Source organism: Leptonychotes weddellii, chromosome 14 (assembly GCF_054177405.1).
Source record: "Leptonychotes weddellii isolate Sample4059 chromosome 14, ASM5417740v2, whole genome shotgun sequence".
In the NCBI taxonomy this organism is placed as follows: Eukaryota; Metazoa; Chordata; class Mammalia; order Carnivora; family Phocidae; genus Leptonychotes; species Leptonychotes weddellii.
The window spans coordinates 8,482,204-8,505,612 of NC_138382.1; the positions used below are offsets into that span (position 1 = coordinate 8,482,204).

At 48.1% G+C, this 23,409-nt stretch overlaps 1 protein-coding gene across 3 annotated transcripts in view; it reads right to left on the reverse strand.

Moving 5' to 3' along the window:
• Nucleotides 1-2,221: 2,221 nt before the first annotated feature.
• Nucleotides 2,222-23,409, reverse strand: part of DMRT1 (doublesex and mab-3 related transcription factor 1) — a 106,509-nt gene continuing 85,321 nt past the window's right edge. For all 3 annotated transcript variants that reach the window (XM_081802817.1, XM_081802815.1, XM_081802816.1), the window contains one exon: nucleotides 2,222-3,421. In XM_081802817.1, the coding sequence (XP_081658943.1) occupies nucleotides 3,263-3,421 (159 nt within the window). In that variant the 3' untranslated portion in view covers nucleotides 2,222-3,262. The remainder of the gene's footprint in view (nucleotides 3,422-23,409) is intronic.

A 23,409-nucleotide genomic window follows, 5' to 3' on the forward strand; every position in this document is an offset into this window, starting at 1 on the left:
GAGCGAGGGCCCCTCGCGTTTCTGTGAAGGGGCGGGGGGGGGGAAGGCTCTTCCCCAGGCGAGAACGGCTGGCGGGGGCTGAGCGTGCAGGGCAGTCCTCCGGCCTCGTCCGCGTGTGTGCGCGCGGAGAGGGAGGAGGGCGAGGGCCCCGCGCCGCTGCCCGGGCAAACTTCCCGCTCGGGCAGCCGGCGGACAGGGCCGGGAAAAACCCCTCTCCTTCCACCCGCTGCCTTCAGGCGTTTTTTGAGACGCGTAGCCCTTTCCACAAAGCGCTTTTAATACAACTTGATGCAAAACGTCAAAATGCGGTGCAGTGTGCGTGTACGTGTGAAACCGGCTCGGCACCGAAGTTCCCGCGAAGCGGGGAGGGGCTCGGTGTTCATGCGTGCGCAGCAGTCTGGTTTCCACGAGGTGCGAGGGAGACGGCGGTGATGGCTCCGCGGGTCGGGCTCACGCCGCTGCCCCGAATTGCGGTTTCGTGCGTGGGTTTCGGAGGCAGCCCCCGCTACGGGCATGGCAGTGGCCGTGGCAGCGAGGAAGCCGTGTCACCGGCGTCGCCCCGGGCCTCTCAGGCAGCTTTCCCTGATGCGCTAGGTCCGCAGCGTGGGGTCCGCAGCTCATTAGGATGAGCGCAAGGGGCACCCGAGTGGGGCGCCCGGCCGGGACAGCGTCCACAGGTAGTGGGGGGACGGTCGCCCTCGCCCGAATTCCCTGCAGGAGCCCGAGGCGGCCTTGAGGAAAGGCACGCGTTTCATTTGTCCGCTGCCCCACGTCCCGTGGCGGCAGCTTGCGCAGCGCCCAGGACGGGAAGGCTCGGCGAGCCTGCCTCGGTTTCCCCGCGATGGAGCAGCAGAAACGCCTGTAAGGGCTCCGGGCTGTCCCGGGCGACCGCCAGACGCGCAGGGGATGCCCGACACGCCCACACTTTGCACACACTCCATGGATATCACCCGCAGGAGGAAGGGCCTTGCGGTTACAGGTCTCCGTAGGAGGGGGGCAAAGCTTAAGAAGACTAAATTAGGGTTAAACCCAGCAACCAAGCCTTCCTGTCTTTGCTCTACCTTGTGTTCAGAATTTGCGAAGTTCCTGAAGTCGAGCACCTGCTCGGCTGGGCCAGCCCTGACTCCCTCCCTAGCAGTGAGAAATAAACACCCGGGGAGTAGTGGACCTGGGGCCGGGCCTTCGCGCCGGGAGTGGCCCGCCTCCGGGGGAGCGGGGAGGCGGGGTTCAAAACCAAACTCGGCATTGGGCGCGGCAGGTGCAGGAGGCCGGAGGGGGCTCTCTAAAGGACAGGAGCCGCCCACCCGACCTGATCCCGGGGCTCCGGCAGCTGGGAGTCGAACTCAGGCTGCAGAACGAGGCTGGAAGCGCACGGCCTGCGAAACCGGAGCCCGGCCCTGGCTTGGGGGCGTGGGGTTGGGCACCAGGGGCCCAGAATGAGCTCGGCCAAGTCTTTGACAGGCGCTGTTATGTTTACCCGGGCTCCGCTGACTTTTCAGAAACACAAGGGCCCTTAAGGGGCACCCCCCTCCGCCACTGAGGGGGCGTGTCCAGCTTCTCCAACAAAACCACCCCGCAAAAATCGTGTGTTGGGGTCTTCTCTAGAACGGGGGGAACTGGAAGAGTCCTGGATCCGCAGAAGCCAAGATTATTCAAAAAATGTAGGGGGCCTGGGCCGTGGGCAGCAAGTGCAAGAGGTATCTTCATCTTCGGAAAAGCCACCATGAACGCCTTGGAGGTGGCCGCCTGCGCCCCCAGGTCCCTTCCTGGCGCGCCCCGCAGCCTCCAGGCGACGCCTCACAATATCTACAAGCTGCCCCCAAGGGCACCCGGCCGCAGGAACAGCGGCCTGACAAGTGTGATAAAATGATCTTCCTTAACTAAACTCGTAAAGCACTGGGCAATAAAACTCAATCTTCTGTAAAATCCAATTAAGTCATTATCTGACTGATTGTATCTTTAATTGAAAACAGAAGTGACAGTAAATTTCTGTGATATATCAGGATCAATCGATACCACTATACAATTCAGCCCCAAGAAGTGATTTATAATGTCAAACCTATATAGGTAACTCCACATTATTCTCTCTAAAACCACTGGTGGATGAAATTAAGAGTAAGTGCATTTAATAAAAAACAAGATGGTCAGGTTATTGATTACAACAGATGGGGTGAAATCAAATAGATGTTTTCAAAGCACAGAGCGAAGAAAATACAAGTAATTTCTTTTTTCCTGTTTAATACCGCTCACCAAATATACACACAAGGAAATTCAGTCATCAATAACATTTTTATTTCAGGTACAGCTGCAACTACACAGAACAATGAATTTTTTTCAGACTAGTTTCATTTCAGGATGGCTTCTGTTACATAAGGAAGTACTCCACAAGCAATTTTTAACAAAATAATGAACTCAGAAATCTGTAGTAACTTTTAAAGATGTACTTATTTTCAAATCAGATTACAACCTAAGGTTACAAAATAGTCTAGACTGCATCCATTTTTTTCCCCCTGTAGTAGAAAGAATGTATAGGATAAACTCTCCTATTATTCTAGAAACAAACCCAGGAATTCTACATTGCTGAAGTTACTTTAAATTGCGTTGTTTTGAAATTACACCCTTTACACAGAAAATGTAGTGGCTCTTTAGGGCTTTAATTTCTTTTTCTGACTGTATTTCAATCATGTTTTCCAGTGGGGGGAATGGAGGAGGGCTTGACTTTTCCAACAGCAACACAAACACAGTATTTCCAATCACTCTGACCTTCTGCAGATTTCTAAAACAATCACTAAGTTTGTCTGCTCTCTTCTTCTCACCGGTCAGGTATTTGGCTAAATTTATATTTTTGCAGTTTTATTAAAATACTAAAATAGAAACGTCTGAAGCACCTAAGATTTCATTTTAAAACCAGAAGTAGTATCTAATTATGACACAATTAGATGCAAATGTACTGCTTGACTTTAGTGAATTACTGTATTTCTTGAAAACTACATGTAAACCAGTATCATAAAAAAAGGGAGGGGGGAACACTACTATTTAACTCCGTGAGCAAAGCACTTAATTCTTGCAGATGGTAGTCATGGATCCTAAACTATTCCAAATGTATTTTAGCCCAGAGGCTAAGCTCTAAGGAGTATAAACCAAACACGCTCTCAACAGTTAAGTCGACATGAGTCAAGGCAAAATATTAACAACAAACCCCGTGTCTAAATGGAATAAGCCTGCTATTCCAAGTGAAACAAACGGCCAAAGGCACCGGGCATCATTTACTCATCCTCTTCGATGACGGGAGGGACGGTGAAGCTGCTGGGCTCGGAGGCAGACTCACATTCGAGCACTCCCTTTGTGCTCTCGTTACTAATAGGAGAGCTGCTGGAGAGGGAAACCAAGCCAGAATCTTGACTGCTGGGCGGCGAGAATACTGGGACGTGGGGAGAGACAGGGAGGGAGAAGAGTATGTTAAAAGTGGCTAGTCTTTCTGCATTCAGTATTCAATTAGGTTCCAACAAAGATAGAGGCACACTCTGCATTTCTATTCTGAGTTGAAAGTGTTGTTCTAGGCACTCATTAAAAACCCCAGTGTTTCTTTAGAATTAAAAAAAAACCCCAGTATTTCTGCACAATATCTATTCAGTTATCTGAGTTGAAGGGGAAAGTTAGGTAGCAGAGTTCTGGATTCATGTGCATAAAGAAAAAAAAAAACAAACCCCAGTCTGCTACCCCTCCCCCCTCTGGGGAAACTATATCCACCCTTCCCTGAACCCCTCCCCTTTATGTAAAGGATGCTAATAGAACTTGTCTTGTCAAATGATCCACCTGACACGGGCGCCTGGGTGGCTCAGTCGGTTGAGCGACTGCCTTCGGCTCAGGTCATGATCCCGGAGTCCCGGGATTGAGTCCCGCATCGGGCTCCCTGCTCGGCGGGGAGTCTGCTTCTCCCTCTGACCCTCCCCCCTCTCATGTGCTCTCTCTCTCTCATTCTCTCTGTCAAATAATAAATAAAATCTTTAAAAAAAAAAAAAGATCCACCTGACAAATTACCCAAAGCAAGACTCCACCCATGTGTTTCTACCATTTGACAGGTAACCCTAAGTTTTTCAACATACAACCAGCAAAGGTGATAGCTTACTGATATTCCTGTTATTTCTCTTGGACTTTTACAGGACCAAACACTTGCTGTTTACATAACTTTTGAAAACTAAAAAGTTTTTCAAAAATACAAAAATTTGAAGGAATACCTTCACTAAAAGAGAAGTCAGGTAAAGATTTTAAAAGTAAATCCGTGAACATAAAACTCTACTAGGACCTGACATTAAATATGAAGGATGCTAATGTGCTGAACAATTTTTGCATCCTTACAAGCCACAGTAGATACAAAATTTAAGCAAAAGGGTCTCTGACCTTCTTAACCTTAGCCGAGTTCAGATCCACCCCCAGAACTCCCTTCCTGCCTAGTGTGAATGTAATTAAGGGGAAGCTGCAGTGGTAATTTCTCTCCTCATTAACTTCCTGATTGGTTTCAGCCTCAGGATTCTGCCGGGCAGTAGTTTGTCACCAATTCCAAACGGCCAATCGTTAATACTAATGTTTGTGTAACTAACTGCCAGCATCCGCCACGGCTTCTTGTACAACAATAATGGTGAAAGGGTACATTAGTGCCCTGTGTTAATTCAGCTTGTGTTCATCAATAGGGACATCTATGATGTAATTAGCCAAATGCACTGGGAGCTGAGTGCTGAAGTCATTTGTACAGAACTAAATCATAGTAGGAGCTGTACCGGGTCCTGATGTGTTTGCCATCAATACTTATTATGTTTCGGATTTAATAAGGTATATTACCATGCTGAAAAGAGACCTTTTTACAAGAGAACACTATTTGCGCTTGTTATGGGTTTGGAAAAGGTTTGCTGCAGCTAGTGGAACCACACAGAACTAAAAGAACAGAGCTGGGATCTAAGAGGTGGACCTTGAACCACGCCACTGGACCAAATTATTTCAGAAAGCCCCTTTCTTCTCACGTGACATACAGAAGGACAGACAGAACGATGGAGAGTTTTGTATGGCTACCCCTAATACCTCCAGTAAGGAAAGGCATGATCTGAAAGCTTAGTAAATCTGAGAAACAATTTAGGCAATTTCCTGACCAGCAATTACCTTTGATATTGATAGTATTTGTTTAGTAACTTAACTAAAAAGCAAGGGTAAAAGTGTATGAGCTTTTTTTAAAAAATTTTTTAAGTAGAACGCTGTTAAATGTACGTTACAGACACCAAAAAGCATACACATGCGTATATAAATACATAATGGCAACCAAAAAAACCCTGGGAACCTATGAAATCTGAAGCCTTCATCTTATTGCAGTTCATAAAGGCTAAATTCGAATTGTCCTACGGATGCAAAATTCCCTGCAAATCCAAGATGATTTATGAATGGCACTGCATGCCCAGGATGTTGTAGATACAAAGAAATGTTTTCCAAAGGCAGCAGACTCTGCTGACATCTTGGTACTCTAGCCAACTAAGAGCCAGCCGCAGAGTCCATGAGCTGATCTGCCCCCCGCCCCAACCCAACCTCAAACCAATGAGAGCAGATCCTCTGTCAGGAGCCATGGGGACAGGAGGGAGCATTTACTGCCTACTTCCTGTATGCCACATACCTTAACGAAGTGGGTAGCGCTCCAACCATTCACTGGAAGTATTATTCTCACCGGGTGACAGGGGGGACCTTGTGGAAGCCAGAGGGCAGTGTGGCACCCCCCGCGGTCTCGCTCTCCCTGCGCTGTCCCACCCTTGGGCGCCACGGTTAGTCACTGGCCATGGAACCTTCCTAGTCTCTGAGTTTAAGCAGGCAAAACACCTGGCCCTTGTCAGACTAACGTAGCAGCTAGGAAGGAGCGAGTCAGTGCTCTAGACATGTCCTAAGCCCCCAGCCTGCCTCCTGCCTTCAGTTAGCAGCCGATCTAGGGGACGCCCCTCCTCCCCATTACACCCCAGCCATGCACCTCCCACCCCCAGTTAACTGATCTGTGACCCAAAGGTGGAGGGGCAGGAATTCTGCAAAAGGAAGAAATGGGGGAGAGCCCCCTTTTGCCCTCAGTTGCCTTGTGGGTGTTTTCTTGGGAAGTATTCCTGTGACTCCAACTCCAGGGACACACACACACGTCTGTCACCTGCACCGACGGGGGCTCCACGAATCCTTCACGCATGGCTGCACTCCAGAGAAGATGCAAATAAATGAACTCAGCCCGTTTTGAAAAATGCCAGTAGTTTTCAGTGTCTCTACACTCAATTTAAATCTACGTTGTTTTTACTTTTGTTCAAGGCTTAGCGTTGTCCTCGCAAAGGGGCCTGCTGAAGTTAGGGATGGTGTTTGTTGGCCTTTGTGCGGCCCGGCCCCTCCTAATAGCAGTTACAGTAAAGATTTCCTCAGTGTCTTCTCGGAGACTAATGTCCAAAACCTATTTTACTACAGTCCTCAAAGGGACCCTCTCCATTTTAATGCAGCTTCATTAAATTTTGTTGGGGGGAAGAGTAATCACTGATCACTGTAAATCATTTTATACCAATTAAAAATTCAAAAGTCAGAGTTATCCTTTCTGCCTTTCAAGCTGATTCTAATGAGCCTGACACAAGGCTAATTTCAACTCAGAAGGTTCCTCTTAATTATTTTGTGAAACTGCTAATGCCTTGTGTCTGTGGGACTGTAAGAAAAGGTACATTTCTGGCAGCACTAGAAATGGGTTCAGTCAGGAGCCATGGGGACAGGAGGGAGCATTTACTGCCTACTTCCTGTATGCCACATACCTTAACGAAGTGGGTAGCGCTCCAATCAGACGGCAATCCAGTGACATGTAATAAGAACTGTGGAACTGTTCACACCCTCTGACCTGGTAATTCCCCTCTGGGGAATAAGCCCAAAGAAAGAGAGAATAATTGGCCCAGAGATGCTCAACACACGACTATTTGCATCACTGAAGATGTTAATGCTTTGCTCTGGTGCTGGGGGTGGGGATGGGGGCAGCTGGGCTTGGTGGGGGGGGCAGTGGACAGCAAGCATTCACAGGCAATAAACAATTCCAGATTCTGCTACCCCTTGGCCATGGACAGGCTCCCAGCATTTTTGGAAATGGAAGAAATGATTTCTGGAGACCGAAGTAGAGACTAAAAAGTAAGAACAGAAAAACCTGTCCGTCTGATTTTTTTGTGTGTTTCAATGAAAGGTGGACAAACCTCCTCCAGGCCTCACCGTCGACTGAACCAGCAAGCCCAGTATCTGTTTTCTCTCAAGTAGCCTATTTGTCTACAGAAGCTAAAGGGGCTTTCTTTTACTATTATTTAAAAACAAACAAAAAAACTTTACACATAATCACTCTTACCAGTGCTGGGAAAAAAATTTTTTTAAGATGATTCTAGTGATACTGTCTAACCATCTTGCTGCACCCCCCCCAAAACTCCAACTCACTAAAAAACAAACAAAAACCACTCTAACTGCTAAATCTTTCAACACTGCAAAGACCCCTGACTTTTAACTCGAATGATCTGTTGGAAGTCAGTGGGCTGGAACGAATAATTCTCCTCCAGGGATGTGAGAAAACAGGATATTCATGCTTGAGAAAAACTTTCTTCCTCTCTGTGTTAAATGCTGTTAAACGCCCACTAAGAAACCATTTGAAAATAAGAATATAAGTGGCATTCCTCAATTATTAGCAGCTCCACACCTCGAAGTGGACAGGAAGAGAACAAAAGTGCTGGCCTCTGGTTTCCTGAGTTCGCAGGCCTCAGAGTCTGATGAAAAGCTAATGAAAATTTCTCAAACAACAAATTCTTCCGCTCCGTGATAACTGTCGTGTTTGGAAATAAAATCACGTCCAACCAACAGCACTTAGCAGATATTTAATGTTTCACAATGGGACTCTTTTCCAGAGTGGTATTGCTGCCCTTCTCACTCACATCTAAAATAATTAGGATTATCGGAGCCGTCCGAAGCTTGGCAGGTTCAGTTTGTACTTTCAAACAGCATTAATTCTTGGCACTCGGAACAAGGGATAAAAGGTAAAGATATGAATGGAGATCTTTATTCAACCCGATCTATCACGGATTAGCTCATTCTTTTCCAGTTCATGCCTGCACTCTAGTTAAGGGTAGGGCTAAGCTGTAACTGATGTAATTAGAAACCACAAGCTGAGAAAAATAGCCCTTTATTAATCTCCCCCCATTTATTATATATTTGCTTAAAAAATATATATAATCTTTGAAACAATTAAATTTTTTTTTTCCCACCTACATGTAATGAAAGGGCAGTGACAAAGAGAGGGCTGTTGAGGATTACGCCTCTCCCTACAAACACATCTTCAGGAGCAGCTCTAAAATCTAACATCCATTTTGAGAGGGGCCAGCTCTGTGCTCTGCGTGTTGTGGAGAGAAGTGGCCGAGCCCCGGCAAATGGGGGTCCCTGTGGTGGGAAGCAGGCACACAGCAGTCCTCCCTCCCCCCTCAACAACAGCATGACCTGTGCAGGCAGGAACGGCCAATGCTAAAAACGAAGTGAACTCGTAAGAGAAAGTAACTATTTATGCAGTATTAACAGTACCTCTTCCTGTAGGACGTGGATACACAACTCACAAAATAACACCAGAACAACTCTTTCGTTCTGGAAATCAGCAGAAGCCTATCAGGCAGCATGCAGAAGTAGCTGCAGAGACCTCGGGCCTGGGGGGCGGGCGGCCTGGGCTCCCAGCCTGGCCTACTGCTCAGGGAACTACGGGACAACACACCAAACCCACTCCCCTACCCACCTACAGAGTCCAACACAAAGAACCCTTTCTCCATCGTTTTAATGTAGTGCACGACAAAGGAAAAGCAAGAAGGGACAGCATTCAGCCCTCACCCCCCCAACCTGGGACCTGGGCAACACCATCTCAGGCCAGACGCCCTCCTCGACCCCCACCCCCCGCCCTGCATGACAGACACTCCTGAACTAAGGCATGGCAGCTTCTGGGGACCCCCATTCCTTGCTTATTTCTTAGAGGGGGTCAGAAAACCGACTGGAGCGTCCAAGCAGGCCCATGAATAAGCAAAGTGCCCCGACACCAACCCCATCCTGATGGGTGCTCAGCACCCCCGAGGACCTCACTGCTCACCTCCCCAAAACCCCCTGCCCATCAGCGGTTGGCTCCCTGACCCCAAACTGTCACCATCAGTTGTAGAGACGTCTCTCTGACTCCTTCATTCCTGAACTCTCTCTGAAGGAAGCAAGTGTGCCCAGGAGGGGTTAACTCATTGTCACTGGCCCCATGGACTTCCCTCACCCAGGGAGGCGGCATTTGGTGATACACACAATCCAAACATTCACACTGGGGGCGCCTGGCGGGCTCAGTCGTTAAGCGTCTGCCTTCGGCTCAGGTCACGGTCCCAGCGTCCTGGGATCGAGCCCCGCATCGGGCTCCCTGCTCGGCGGGAAGCCTGCTTCTCCCTCTCCCCCTCCCCCTGCTGTGTTCCCTCTCTCGCTGTGTGTGTCTCTCTCTCTCAAATAAACAAATAAAATCTTAAACAAAAAAACACAACATTCACACTGCCTCACTGTGTTTTCACCAAAACATACTCAGTCTTAAAACCTGCACATAGTGTGGCTTTCACTTCTCTTAGGTAACAACATCCCAAGACGAATCCTCACAATGGCTGACTCTGCTCTACTTTGCCCTTCAGTGAACCAGACACGAGGCCGACTTTGAACATAAGCATTCTGAGCCCCGGTTTCCCCATTGTGACATGAGGCTAACCACAGGCTACTGTGATAATCAGTGAGTAACAGTAATTTTTAGTTTCCTTATTCCACTGGTCTGCAGTCTACCTCTCAATATCTTAAAGTTAGATTCTTGCTTCTGAAGGTGCAGGAAGTCAATGAGGATTTAGTACAAGGTCTGCTCACACATGCATGCGCCTTCCTGAGAGCGGGGAATGAGGAACACACTTGTACTTCACCGGGCCCAGAGCCCAGCCGGGGTGTCCCAATCAACCTAATCGTCACTCAGACAATAGGTCCCTTGTGGCACAAGCTCTGCTTTTTTCATCTTTGGGGGCGTGTAACAGGATGGCCGGTGTCAAATCAAAATCAAATAGCAGAACGTCTGTGGACATGCTTTATAAACCATACAAAAAATAGTGTTATCATCCAACGATCAAGCAAACCGTTCCTTCAGACAGCAGCATCTGGAAGCAGGAAGAATCTCTTAAGTTTGAGCCTAAGTTTGTCCTAAAAGGTAGGAACTCTGGGAAGTAGTGGACAGAGGCGTCCATGTTCCAGAAGTAGGGGTCTCCCCAGTTCCCAGTCTACAGCGACTGGGTACCTGGAGCCCTGAGAATGGAGATCTGCTGGGGCAGCAGAAGCCGATCCTCAGTCAAAGGCAACAAGGCAGAGCCAGGGTAAGGTGTGCAGGCTTTGGTCAGTTCCCCACCCTCTGCATGCCTCAGTGTCCTTGTCTGTAAAATGGGGACAGAGGAGAGCACTTAGGATGGATGGTTCTGCACAAACCGGTGGGGCCCTGTAAAGCCCGATGCAGCTGAAAAGCCCACGTTGAAATCACATAACGCTTCACCATTTGGTGACCCACACGCGGGCCTGGTCACAGCAGCACCTCGGCAGTCTGAGCCCTGTCCCTAGCACCACTTCCTGGCCTCCATCCTCATCCCCGCTGCCCTCAGCGGCCTCTGAGAGTCCGTTCTGAAAGCCTGTGGGCTCTGACAACAGACACCAGCATCTCAATAAACACTGGAGTCTCGGTTTCTTTAATTGTCAAAGGAGGAGAATAATTATGTGTCTCACAAAGCTGCTCTGAGGATTGAGATGGTATATGACAAAACAGTTTGCAGACTTGATGACTCTACACACTTGTCAGTCATTATGAGTCCCCCACAATGAGTCCGCAAACTTCTGCAGAAGAAGCGAAGTGAGTCTATGTACCCCACTGTCTATAAAGAACCAAGAAATTAGTAAGATGTGTAGTAACACTGGTTGAGAAAGGGAAAAAAAAAAAAGAATCAGTGACAACACAGTTCAAACATCCCTGAATGTTCTCAGATGAGGTTCAATTCTGACGTTCAAGGAAAGGGGACTTTTACTTTATTCATCCTTCTTCTTCTTCTTTTTTTTCATTTCATTTATTTATTTGAAAGAGCAAGAGAGAGAGAGAGCAAGTAGCAGAGGGAGAGGGAGAAGCAGGCTCCCCACTGAGCAGGGAGCCCCACACAGGGCTCGATACCTCAGGACCCTGAGATCATGACCTGAGCCTAAGGCAGATACTTAACTGACTGAGCCACCCAGGCGTCCCTTTATTCATCCTCTTTTATACATCCAAAGCCTAACAGTTAAAATAAATTCCGAGCCTGTTAGTTTGTGCCTTCTTGAGCACCAGAGTTACACATAACATTTCCCGAGGCTGGGCCCGCAGGCCAGAGCCAGGGCTGAGCAAGGGGAGCCCCCAGAGCCTCCACCAGAAACAGGAAGTCAGCCTACAAGGTGGAAGACAAAACATCTGGTAAACTGAAATAGGCTGAAGACATCTACCACACAGTGCAGTGCACACAGCGGGTATTTAATAATGGATGAATGTGTGGGAAAGACCACGGGAGTTAGTCTTCCCAGGACGTGCCATAACCACAGGACAGGGCTCACACACACATTGGCAGGAGAGTCTCAAGCCTAACGCCAGTTTTAGGGACTAGAGCGTGCACGGGTTTTATTTGCTTCTGTCTGTCAGTCCTGCACAGACTCCAAGCAAAGCCGGGGCACACAGGCAGAGAGGAGCCTCACCAAACACACCCCGGGACAGGCAGTGGCCCTGGGACCTCAGCCTGGGCCAGGGCCGAAGAGCCTGGCTCCCAGGGAGCACATGGGACCCCGCTCGTCGGGGACTCTGCAATGCCAACAAGGGCTCGGGTCCAGGAGCTGTGCCCCGGTGGGGTGGTGACATGTGCAGCTGCAAACACCGTTCAAACACGCCCGTGACGGAATCTCAGAAACTAAAGCGGACCAGGCAAGCTGGATGCTCACAAGTCATCTCTGGAGTCGACTTCCCATTTGATCCTGGGACCCGAGAAAACGGAAGGAATCAAACCCAGGAAGAAGGCTGCGTGTGGCATCTGCCATGCCAAAAAACCGGCCTGGCCCTGTCCAGATACTCTGCAACAAGAGAAAAATTTCAAGGAGCCCTGCAGTTTTCTGCACCCTGAGAAGGAGGAAGGGTCACAGCCTTAAAGGGTAATATGATGGGCATCCTGTGAAGGCGGAGAAAAAGCATGCAAGTTTTGGACACCACTGCCAGGAGGGCGGGTCACAAGGACACAGAACACTGCCTCACAACCTAGCACCCTGGAGGAGCTTGGTTTCTGGCTAATCCACCAGCCTGCCTTTCACTTTGGAATCCTATCATCTTCCATGAAACACGCTCTTTAACACAACATTTAAGATATGTAGTTTTGGCTGCATGGTATTATTTTTTTTAATTTTTTAAATTTTATTTTACTCACTTGAGAGAGAGAGAGAGAGAGAGTGCATGAGCAGGGGGGAGGGGCAGAGGGAGAAGCAGGCTCCCCGCTGAGCAGGGAGCTGGATGCAGGACTGGATCCCAGGACCCTGAGATCATGACCTGAGCCGAAGGCAGACGTTGAACTGACTGAGCCACCTGGCACCCCTAGCCACATGGTTTTAAAGAAGTTTTTCATTTAGACATATCCTGACACTCTGCCACGGAAATGGTTATAAAAGAAAGTTCGTGAGCAATTTCTCAAATAGAACTCGTATAAATTTTGTAGCTTGTAATTCAAAAGTAAATATTGTGCCCCAAATGACATGCTAGAAGCAGGGCAGAGGATGGTGTCAGGTAAATTATTTCATCCTTACTACCGGGGAATCAGTCTTCTTTCAAAAGCAAATATAGGACTCCTCAATACGGCCTATCATTCTACGCCAACTTTTCATTCTCCTTCCTAGCTAGCATTACAGGAAATCTAAGACCAGTAATTACTAATATTTTCCTCTGGTACAGAATAAGCAAGCAGATGCCAGGACACATCTAAAAAAACATACACCAGATGAAATCAATCAGGATAGAAAATTCCAGGCATTTCCGGACAGGAGGATACATGCCTACTCACAGCCACACAAGCTATTTTACCGCCTAAATACAACACGCACTCGTGGATGGACAAGGTAAGTTCAGGTTACAGGAGCAAGAATACACTATTTTGGAATGGTTCACGTTAAGGGTGAAGAGAAATAACAAAATAATAGCACAAAGTGCACATTTTTCCAAAAGACAGTTTTTACACGTTTTCTAAGACCCCAAAAGCTAAAAAAAAAAAAAAAAGATATTCAATATATATATTTCTGAAATCATTTTTACGTAAAGTGCCACCTTTTCATTTAGCCCCCAAGAAAGGACTTCCACCCTTTCCGTGGGTCCAGTTAACCTGTGGGTGATAGAAGGCATTCGGGGAATGTGATGGCACCTTCTCCCCTCCAGGCGTCTATGATATTTTTTAACCGTTTCAAGAGAGAAGAGCTCATGTTTGGAAAAGCATTTTAGTTTGCCTTCAAGAAAACGGTTTCCTGGGGCGCCTGGGCGGCTCAGTCGGCTAAGCGTCTGCCTTCGGCTCAGGTCATGATCCCGGGATCCTGGGATCGAGCCCTGCATCGGGCTCCCTGCTCAAGAGAGTCTGCGTCTCCCTCTCCCTCTGCCCCCCAACTCGTGCTCTCTCTCTCAAATAAAATCTTAAAAAAAAAAAAAAAGAAAATGGTTTCCTTTTTCTCCTCAATGCATCCCGTCTGAAGCCAAAGTTCACAGGAACCTGTGCTTGGGGGCTCCGCAGAATGGCCCCCACCGGCCTCCGGGGGTGAGAAGCTCCTGCACAGGGATGGCAGCTGCTGGACTGAAGGAAACCAACCCTGGCAGGTATTTAGCAAAGCAGGAGAGAAACTGTTACACTTCACTCTTCCTTCCTCTGGTCAACAGGATGGTTTCCCTTTCAGGATTTAGTTTTCAGTTTTGAATTTTTTTTTTTATTGTGGTGAAACACACATAACACAAAACCTATCATTTTAACCATTTTTACGTGGCAGTTGGGGGGTATTATGTCTAGACACTCTGTTACGCACCTGCCGTCTCCAGAACTTTTTCGTCTTCCCAAACAGAAACTCCATCCAGGAACTGTCCGCTCCCTCCTCCCTCGACCCCGGGGAACCATCCTTCTTCTACCCTCTGTCTCTGCGAATGGGACAACTCCAGGAACCTCCCATCAGTGGGCTCATGCAGTATTTGTCCTTTTGCGACTGGCGTATTTCAGTGCACATCGTGCCCTCGAGGTTCATCCATGTCGTAGTGTATGGCAGGATTTCCTTCCTTTTTTTTTTTTTTTTAAAGATTTTATTTATTTATCTGACAGAGAGAGACAGCGAGAGAGGGAACATAAGCAGGGGGAGTGGGAGGGGGAGAAGCAGGCTTCCCGGCGAGCAGGGAGCCCGATGCGGGGCTCGATCCCAGGACCCTGGGACCATGACCTGAGCCGAAGGCAGACGCTTAACGATTGAGCCACCCAGGCGCCCCTGGATGTCCTTCCTTTTGAAGGCTGAGTAATATCCCACGGTGTGTAGACACCACACTTTGTTTACCCATTTATTTATCAATGGATGTGCGGGTTGTGTCTGCCTCTGGCTATCGTGAATAATGCTGGTATGCTCGGTGGTGTTTCTGTTCATGTCCCTGTTTGCAGTTCTTTCAGGCACATCCCCAGAAGTGGGATTGCTGGATTATACAGTAATTCTGTATTTAGGTTTTTGAGGAATTGCGAGACGGGTTTCCACAGCAACTATACTGATATTCCCACCAGCAATGCACAGGGGTTCCAATTTGTCTGCATCCTTGCTACTACTATTTTGTTTGAATAATGGCCATCCTAAGGGGTACTTGGTCTTTTTTTTTTTTTTTTTAAGATTTATTTATTAGCGAGAGAGCGAGCATGAGCAGTAGGCATAGAGGGAGAGGGAGAGAGAATCTCAAGCAGATTCCCTGCTGAACGTGGAGCCCGATATGGGGCTCAATCTCACGACCCTGAGATCACAACCTGAGCCAAAACCAAGAGTCAGCCATTTAACTGACTGTGCCACCCAGGTGCCCCTGATCTTTTTCTATTAATCCCTTCCCTCGATTTCTCCCCACACTTCTTAATGGCTGACTTACTGTCCTGTCTGCACTGTATTACCAACAAATTTAACTGAAGAGTTGGCCTCACCGCCCACTGCTGGGTTACCCCTGGCAAACTGGTGGCTGTCTTATTCCCAGGCAAGTTTTCTCCAGGTCACCCATGACGTACTGATCATCACAGCCCACGACTGCTCCGGTCTTTCCTACCCCCCTCAGGGGCACTAGACACTTGACCTTGCCCTTCTCCCTCCACCTTCTGCTGTGGCTCTCCCAGCTTTCTCTGCTTTCCTCTCTTCTCTAGCCTCTGCCCTACAGACTTTCTCCAAACTGCGTGACTTGGTCCCCCCTTGCCACACAAGCTTTAAATATCCCCTCCCTGCAAATGACTACTTCACAATTTATATCTCTTGCCCTGATTTCTCACTGAGGACTATTTCTGTATTTTCAATATCTGCTGGACATCTCCATCTGGATGAGCTCCCTGCAATGTAAATTCATAGTGTTCAAAATTAAACCCACCATCTGTCCCCACAGAGTAAACCCGACCCTCCTCTCTTGGGTCCTGAGCACGCCCACTTCACCTTGCTCAGGCTCCAAGCCTCAGGATTATCTTAGGAAATTTCTCCCGTCACCTCCCTCCCACCTCCAAGCACTGGCAAAGTCCTGCTCATGGGAACCCCACGGAGCTCTATCTCTCCCTTACCGTGACCCCATCCCTCCACACCCCAGACTGGATCCCGCCCTCATTACCTTGTACCTGATCTGCTAGCCTCTGGCTGTCCTGCTCAGTCCTCCCTCTCTCCTGCACTTTACCCTGGATGGCCACTGTGCTTCAAGAGGCCTGTCTCCTTTCCTCAATCAACACCTCTCATGGCATGTGGAAACATCCAAACCCGCTGGCCTGGCATCTGAGGAGCAAGCTGATTCCCCACATCTCTCCTGCACTGGAATCCTGTGGCAGACTCCTACCACTCTCCACCCCGGTGCAGACCCAGGATCCCTGCCTTTGATATGAGCTTGTGCTGGTCCCACTGTCCCCCAATCTCCACAGGTCAAAACCCAGCTCCAAGCCACTTCCCTGGTCTCTCTCAGCAGAAACAATGCTTGTGGCCTTTCTTGTGGTTCTGCCACTCCCATCTCCCTACCCTCTTCCCCTTCCATCGCTGACCTAACAACTCTCCCCGAAGAACAGGGAAGGGGGTGCCTGGCTGGCTCAGTGGGTTGAGCATCCAACTCTTGATCTCAGCTCAAGTCTTGACCTCAGGGTTGTGAGTTTGAGTCTTGCGCTGGGCTCTGTGCTGGGCATGGAGCCTACTTAAAAAAAAGAACAGGGTAGGATCCACGTTGTATTTGTCTCTGGGGCCCCTTGGTGGCCATCTGTTAAAAGCCATATACCTGGTAAGCACTCGACAAGTGGTCATTGATGAATAAATGAGAGAATGAGTAACTCACTGGTCAAAGCCAGCTGAGCTGTCTCCTGGACCCCACGCAGTCATGACCAGTACAGGAAGACGGCCAGGAGGCAGCTGTCAGGACAAGGGCAAAGGGATGGCCAGCCCCACGTCCAGGAAAGGGAAGGTGCCAGGAGAGCCGCAAGTACAAGAAGAGATGTGACAGTGAACTGAACCCTTAAGAAAGGTTCAGTATCTTGAAGGCAAGAGAGAGGAGGATCCACTTATAAACCTCCCCGTGGTCAGAGGGTGGGAGGCAGGGAACTCTGGCAACAGCAGGAGAAATGATCAGTCATTTGGGAAATTCATTTCTGGGAAACAGCTAACTTCTCAATGACGGAGAGTTAATGAGGCATCATGAATCGACTTTTTTTTTTTTTTTTGGCGGGAGGGTGGGGGTGAGGCAGAGGGAGGGAGAGGGAGAGAGAACCTTAAGCAGGCCCAGCCCAATCCGGGGCTCGATCGCATGACCCTGAGACCATGACCTGAGCCGAAATCAAGAGTCAGACCCTCAACTGACTGAGCCACCCGGGCGCCCCCTGAATCTACTCTTAACCGCAGTCCCTGGACACTGCAACTTCGCTCTGGACACTAACCAAGGTATGAGAACAAGTGAAACTGGAGGACCGAAAGGCACTTGTTTTCTCCGCAGTGAAAGAATCTTACAAAACTACTACCTTCAACAAGTAGGTAATGTGGTGTCATCAGACAGGTTTTGGAAAGACTGCTTTTATTACTGACTGACCGAAGATGCGAACATCACAATAAACAGGCTTCATTCCACAGACATGCAGAGAACTCCAGCCTCAACAGTCCTCACGGAGCCCCTGACACACGCATCCACAGTGGCCAGGGGTTAGTGTGCAGAGTGAGTCTCGGCTAATCTCAGGGATGCTATCTTCCAAACCCTGAAGTTTTGGAGATTCAAGTCTGTAGTCTATCAGAATAACTACTAAGAAAAAAACTTTTCAGCTTAAAAAAAAAAAAGATCAACAAGAAGCATATAAATTTCACTGACTCCGACTAACCCATAGGGCAGTGTTTGGTCACAATATAATTGATTTCGCCCTTAATGCTACTGTTGAAAGTATTTAAATGCCCCAGCACGGACTCCAACCCACACACTCTTCCTCGATCCCCCATTCCAAGTAGATCAGGTATTTTCACACTTGGTTCATCTTCAGTGAAGACTGTAATTAAATCTTTAATTTGAAAACAAGAGTGAAAGTCCAGCACTCTGCATTATCGGCTGCCCTCGGAGCTTAGAGCAAAGAGCAATCAAATAACAAATGGTGACCTCAGCTCCTTCAAGCTCAAGTAATCTGCTAATTTCAGAAGGTACCGGCTCATATCAAAAGTGACCAATTTACTCGTGGAGGTGCTTTCCGCAGTTACCTGGGCAGCCCCCCGGGAATCAGAAACGTTATCTAAATTGCATAAACTGTCAAGTTTATGTGCTGACTGGCCTTTTGATGACACCATCATTTTTAAAGCATAAATTTCAGAATTTATGCTTTATGCTTTATTTCATGTCCAAGGGGTAAAGAAGAAGCCTGTTAGGGAGCTGGGTGTTCTCAGGATTGTGACGACTCCTGGTCCTTTTTACTTTCTCATCCACCTCCAGAACTTGCTAAAACTCTTTTTCGGCATAAGGAAAGGCAGTGTAGTGCAAACGAGTTACCTAATTCTTAAGAGTATTTAGTAAGCATCTGCTCTGTGCCCTGCATGGCTGTAGCCACAGGGAATAGGGCCGTGAATAAAATGAGTCTCTGTTCTCATAAGGAAAACGCTGGGCACACTTGTAACCAGAGACACCTGGGACCGGATTCCGGCTGGGTCACTTACTGGGGATGTGACCGTGGGAATAATGTCACAGCTCTGAACCTCGACTCCTCATCATGTATTCACGGAAAACAATAATGTTAAAGGCTGTTGCACTTAAAAATAAGACATACCGAGTATTCGGTTGACACTAGTGTCCTTCCTCCCCTTGTTCCTTTCCATAGTAAGAGACCAGATAATCAGTACATGCTTCAAATGTACACCAGGGGCCATGTGAAGCAAAATCAGGAGGAAGGTGATGTTTTCTTCTCCATCCTGTTTGATCCTTTACGTCTTTCTCACCTGTTTGCACGTCTTCTCTGCTGTTAGGAATCTGTGGGCCCTGGCCCTCTTCCCTGGTCTCCCCTCTGCCAAATCACCCCTTCCCCTTCACCTCAACCCGCTCCAGAAACAGTTCTATCTATTCAGGAACCACCTGGAGCTCTTGATGAAAAGCGCCCAATTAAACTAATTCACAAGGTAAATGAAGGCTTCATGCTTTGACCCTCTTGTCAATATTTTCATTTTCTTGACACTGCAGGGATGTCATCTGGAGGCAGGGCAAATTTCTAAAGTGCTGCCTGTCCCGCTCAGTACACAGGACGTACTGTTATCAAGTGGGTACATCCTCAGTGTCACTTTGACTAGGTCAAGGTTTCATAATGTACAGCAAAGACATTCTTGCTGAGTGAGGTTCTGGTCCATGCAGAGCCTGTGGCCCCCTCCCCAGCATGGAGTCACAGCCTTTAGAGCAACTACTGGTAAGAGAATCTCCCGCTGATAATCAGCTTCCCTTCCTGGAGCTTAATGAGAATGCAGTCCTAGGGTGAACCCAAAAACCACTGGTATTTTAAGAAACGAAGTTACAAGACAATTGCTTTCCACTATGAGTAACTATTTTCTAGCATTTCACAGAAGCTCCAGAATCCTAATGAAGTGTTTGTTGGAGTGCTGAATAAAATGAACTTCTAATTATTTTTGTTAGGAAGTGGTGTTAGTTTTCACACTAAACCAGGTAAAACTGAGAGAAAAGGAGAAGACACAAATATTAGCATTAGCTAACCGTGTGCTTGGTAGGTAAGGGCGGAAATCTATCATGCTAAACCAAGGTCATCCATTTATGTAAAAGCACCTAGAAGCTTCTGTGTCAAACTAAACTATCAAATACCAAAGGACTTAAGTTTGCTACCTGTGTTTAATAAACATGTATTATTTTTGTAGTAATAAAAACTGATAGAAAAAGGCAGAAAGGAAGGATAAAAGGAAACGAAAGAAGCCAGAGGCCATGCTGGAAACCCAGCCCCCGTGCATGAACTGTAGGAGGGAGCTCTTTAATGAGTGCAGGCCGTGGCCACTGGGAGATGAAACAGGGATTCTGAGGAAGGCTGGACCCCCGGCCTCAGGCACGAGCTGAGTGCTGACCTAGGTAAGCAGGCTTGTGAAATGAGCTTCAGCCCACATTATTTATTAGCATAATTATTATTTTTTTTTAAAGATTTTATTTATTTATTTGACAGAGAGAGACACAGCAAGAGAGGGAACACAAGCAGGGGGAGTGGGAGAGGGAGAAGCAGGCTTCCCGCGGAGCAGGGAGCCCGATGCGGGGCTCGATCCCAGGACCCTGGGATCATGCCCTGAGCCGAAGGCAGATGCTTAACTGACTGAGCCACCCAGGCGCCCCTATTAGCATAATTATTAATAATAATCGTTATCATTCACTGAGGCCCTATCGTGTTCCAGGCTGTACTTTGCTTATCAAATCTCCACAAAAAACCCTTTGGGGAGGTGGGTAGTAATAACCTCATTTGACAGATTTTACAAACTGAGGCCTGGAGATGGTGATTAACATCCAAGGTCACACAAGCGCGGCGAGTCAGAGCCAGGATGTCCTTAGGCCCTGAGCCGGGACTGACCACCGCAAGGCCGCAGAGCCTAATGAGCGGTTTGTGGGCTTGCTGTCTCTGCCTACCTACTGCAGACTGCACCCAGGGAGCCTCTGCCCACCAGCCCTCCTCTTCCGCGCATTCACAAAGTTGCTGCCCGAGTTCTTCCCCAGAAAGCCAAAGTTCTGCCGAAAGAGATGGCTCAGACGTCCAAGCATCACCTGAACTGAAGGTTCACCTTCTGAAAATGAATCCAGGAAGAGGCAGCTACCCCGGGGACCCCAATTTCCACATCTTTTAAATCTGTTTTCCAAGCAAAAGAGATTTCAGGGATCCATCATGCGATTCGGTGGAGTGAAGGGTTGGGGGCAACTTACCTGTTTGCAGCTGATGGTCAGGTCCTGGGTGTTTCAGAAAATAAAGTCGGAGTCACTTGGCAGAACCCTGCATTCTCTTTCAAAGCCACCTCCTGCCGCGGAGCCTTGTGAGCCCCAAAGCAGCAGAGTGCGGAGGGGGGACAGTGTGTCTGGGCCAGCAGGGAGGCTGCCAGGGGCCGTGGGGTGCTGCCTTCTACCAGGACCCCGGGCACCTGGTAGGACAGTCTGACAGAGAACCGTAAGATCTGGGAATCTAAGAGCTGCCAAACCCTAACATGTCCAAAGAGCATTCAAAGGATCTTATCTTTCCCAAGTTGCATGTGCCTCGGGAGAGGAAAGACCCTTCCTAATGTAAACGCTTGCTTTCCCCCTCATCCAATCTAAGAGCATGATGACTGTTCCGCAAAGCACACATCTGACCGAGCAGGGGCAGGTTGGCACCAAGGCAGGACGCACCCCACAGACCTCACGCTCTTAGCATGCTCCCCAAGCACAGAGAGGTACAAGACAGCCCAATTCTGGGCAGATCCATATAGGTGAGTTTTCAGAGTAGATAAGTAATTACCCAGTTCCACCTCTTGTGACCTTTCATGAAGTCAGGGTGGAGACAATGAAAAATGAACCAATTCACCCCAGCAGGCTCCAGCACCTCACGGTCAGCATATCAAGGGCTCCTGATACATCTAACAGAAGTGCCATGGCGCCTGACCGGGGCCACCAGCGGGAAAAACCCATCCATCAATGAAACTAACACAGAGTCCGCATCCTGCTCAGATCGGAAACCAGAGCGTCAGGAAACGGTTCATGGTACAATAATTAACTCCTGGATTCACGCAGCAACTGTCTTTAAGGGCAGGTCATCTTTGGGGCCTCGGTTTCTGTACCTTCAAAGCTCGGAGGTTGGGCTTAATGCCTTGGACCTTCTCTCCCTGAACGAAAATTCTGTGTTATGATTCCCACCGTGTTACAGTTTCTCAAATCTCCGTTTCCTTTAGGCTCTAACGGGTGCCTGCTCAAAGTCAGTTACCTGAGTATGAAACAGAGCTGGGGAGTTCAACATCAAGTGATTACTTCTGAAGCAAGGAATTAAGACCTTTTGCTTCCCTAATAGAGACATTAATGTTTTCTGTCAATAATGGATTAAGTAAGTTCTTTCCAATCACTGGGATTTGGCCACTAAAAGGGACGTTCAATCTCTCCATCTTTGTGCTGCTGAAGAAAGTGGCTTCAGGTGACAGGTGACAGTTTCTGCCTCAGAATCAAGCACTGATCATGTTATGATGACTCGATGGAAACCACATTAGTTAATTTTTCACAACCAGTCTCCTAACACTACTGGTTCTTGATGGGCTCAGTCTATGAATCCAGTTCTTGAGGAGTGTTAATTACTGCTTTTGTGAGGATCTCTGCTGTTGTCCACATGACCTCCTGGACGTGGACACACACCCCTTAGCACAGAGAGGATGCATCCCCAGCCTCTCCTACAAAGGAGACAGTGCATTTTCAGCTGCACTGGAAACACAGTTGTCTCTACACTGCGTCAGCAAGAAAGCAGGTGGATCACCTCCTCCTTCCTGTATTTTGGGCTGCCTATTAGACTCGGTCCTCTCGTGATAAGAAAGCAGCCACAGAGACGAGAATGCCTGGGGTCTTTACAAGCACCTTTGCTTGTCCCAGATCCGGTGTTCTTATGTGGGCACGGACTGGGATTCAGTGCAAGCTGGCTGTAGATGGACCAGGCTGGGGTCTTGGCCTGGGATCTGTCACCTGCTCTTGTCCTCTCCCTGCAGGCACTGCCCAGATGCTAGACAAGAGCACCTCCCTTCCTGCCAGGCCACTTGAGAGGGGCTCTGGCTCTCTGATGGAAATGAAAGCCATCACCAGACTTCATCTTCCACCCACCGGACTGACCAGAATACAGATGTTAATAGTCTCATGCTAGCAAAAGCTTGGGGGAAGCAGTGTCTTCATACAGTGCTGCTCAGTGTGGCAGTTAAGGGGACAACATTTAATACAACCTGAGATGCAGGCTTTCTTTGAAATGCCCCTTCTTAGCATCTCCCCAGCGTGTGTAAGGTTCTGCAGCATTTGTATAAAACAATATGACTGTCAATCAACAGAGAAATTAACCGGTAAACTGTGGTCCATCCAAACTGCAGAACAGTATGCACCAGTTAAAAAAAATACAAAGCAGGGACTCCTGGGTGGTCAGTCCGTTAAGCACCCAACTCTTGGTCTCGGCTCAGGTCATGATCTCAGGGTCGTGGGATCGAGCCCCGAGTCGGGCTCCGTGCTGGACATGTAGCCTGCTTACGACTTCTCTCTCTCCTTCTCCCTTATCCCTGCCCTTGCTCACACGCACGCTCTCTCTAAATAAATAAATCTTTTTTTAAAAAATAAAGCAGACTTAAATGAACCAACATGAAAGATTTCTAAGACCAACTGTTGAATGCAAAAAGTAGATGTGAGCAACAGTGTGTTTGCTACAACCCTACAGCAGGTCTTCAGTGAACAATTCTAGACAATTCCTTTGTCTAGCTGGTCATTTTGGGATGTGTGCTTTAGGCAACTAGATCTACTAAATTATCTTGTTAACTTAATAACCTTCTAAAATACAACTTTACACACCTCCCAAAGCAAACAAGGGACTAGACTAAAAAATATACCATGATGTGGAGTGG